The sequence below is a fragment of the Macrobrachium rosenbergii genome, chromosome 48 (assembly GCF_040412425.1).
Source record: "Macrobrachium rosenbergii isolate ZJJX-2024 chromosome 48, ASM4041242v1, whole genome shotgun sequence".
Classification (NCBI taxonomy): domain Eukaryota; kingdom Metazoa; phylum Arthropoda; class Malacostraca; order Decapoda; family Palaemonidae; genus Macrobrachium; species Macrobrachium rosenbergii.
In genome coordinates this window covers 46,500,267-46,501,622 of record NC_089788.1, presented here as the reverse complement: position 1 = coordinate 46,501,622, position 1,356 = coordinate 46,500,267, and the positions used below count along the sequence as shown (strand labels likewise).

At 39.0% G+C, this 1,356-nt stretch overlaps 1 protein-coding gene across 1 annotated transcript in view; it reads left to right on the top strand.

The window, feature by feature from the left end:
* The window catches only part of LOC136831078 (uncharacterized), a 6,336-nt gene extending 5,729 nt beyond the window's left edge, over nucleotides 1-607 (top strand). The window contains exon 2 of the mRNA XM_067091025.1: nucleotides 311-607. Within this exon, the coding sequence (XP_066947126.1) occupies nucleotides 311-607 (297 nt within the window). The remainder of the gene's footprint in view (nucleotides 1-310) is intronic.
* The last annotated feature ends 749 nt before the right edge of the window (nucleotides 608-1,356 follow it).

Here is a 1,356-nt window from a genome sequence, read left to right as displayed (position 1 = left end):
AATATTGAGAAAGAACAATGTTACAGTGAAGAACCAGATGTAAATCCACTGATTCTATCAGAGTTGGTTAATTATATCCAGCTTGAGTTTGGATAGTACTGCCATATTTCCTCTTGCAGACATATCCCAATTATACCACCAGTGCCTGGAACAATTGGGCATTGTCTCACCCACTGTAAATACAACAAGATTAAAGGACAAATTGTTAGCAGAATCCCTGAATTAGAAGCACAAAAGAAATTAAGAGGTGTGCTACTTGCCCTGCAGAAAGATGTAGCTTTAGCCCTATCTCAGGCATCTGACTACTCAGATACTTGTGAATGCTAAAGCAGCAAAGATACTGAGGAAGTATATTCTGGATCATCTGTTCAGGTTTGACAGCACCTTTGGTGAAGGATGCATCAATGATGCCATACCTCAACGTCTGCTCCAGATCACTAGTATGGTCGAACATGGAGCAGACATAAAGTCACAGCAGGTTGTGTATAGGATCAGGCAATTCTGTGTCAGCCAGAAGCACAGAGTCAAGCTGACTGGGGTTGGGAAAAGATTGGCGAAGACTGGAAAGTCTTCAGGACAGCCAGCTCCCCATTGCAAAGAGTTGTGAACAGCTTACAAAGTGTGGCTGCAAGTCTAGTTGCCATTGTAGGTGCACATGCTACAGGCTTTGGCTTACATGCACATCTTTGTGAGGCTTCAAATATGAGGTGTAATTATAATGTGAGGTGTAACTATGATGCTGCCAATGATGCTTCAGATACATCTGAATGAGAATTTTGTCACACTAAAGAGTGACACCATGCATCTTTAAAATCTTCCGTTCATTTTGGGGTTAAAAAAAGACATTGAGACATGCTCGGAACATAGATACTTTGTTATCATACTCCACTATTGTCTTGTGCTTGTATACTTTTCAGGACATTAAGGGGTCCCTTTGCAAGATGTAATATTGATAACAGCCCTACAGAAATGATAGAAACAGATTCTCTGGCCTCATAAATGTAAGCACAAATAAAAATATCACGTCTCTATCTTTCTTGGTTGCAGAGTTATCAAGCAAAATATTACATGGCGGCCATTTTGTACGTCATCTTTATCACAATGTTAAATATAGTAGTAGGAGCTCTGGTGATATCTTCAATTAACTCTTCTATCCAGGAAGACATTATCTGAATAATGATTGATGTATTTATTTCAACAATGATTTACGCAAAGTTTCAGAAATCGAAACAACTAGCGGCCATATTGAAATTTTGCTTGAACACCCAGATTTTTCAAAAGAGGGGGTTAAAATGTGCACCTGCGCTAAATTTAATGCTTGTATCACAAACTGAAGCATTTTTCTACTTATCTGCT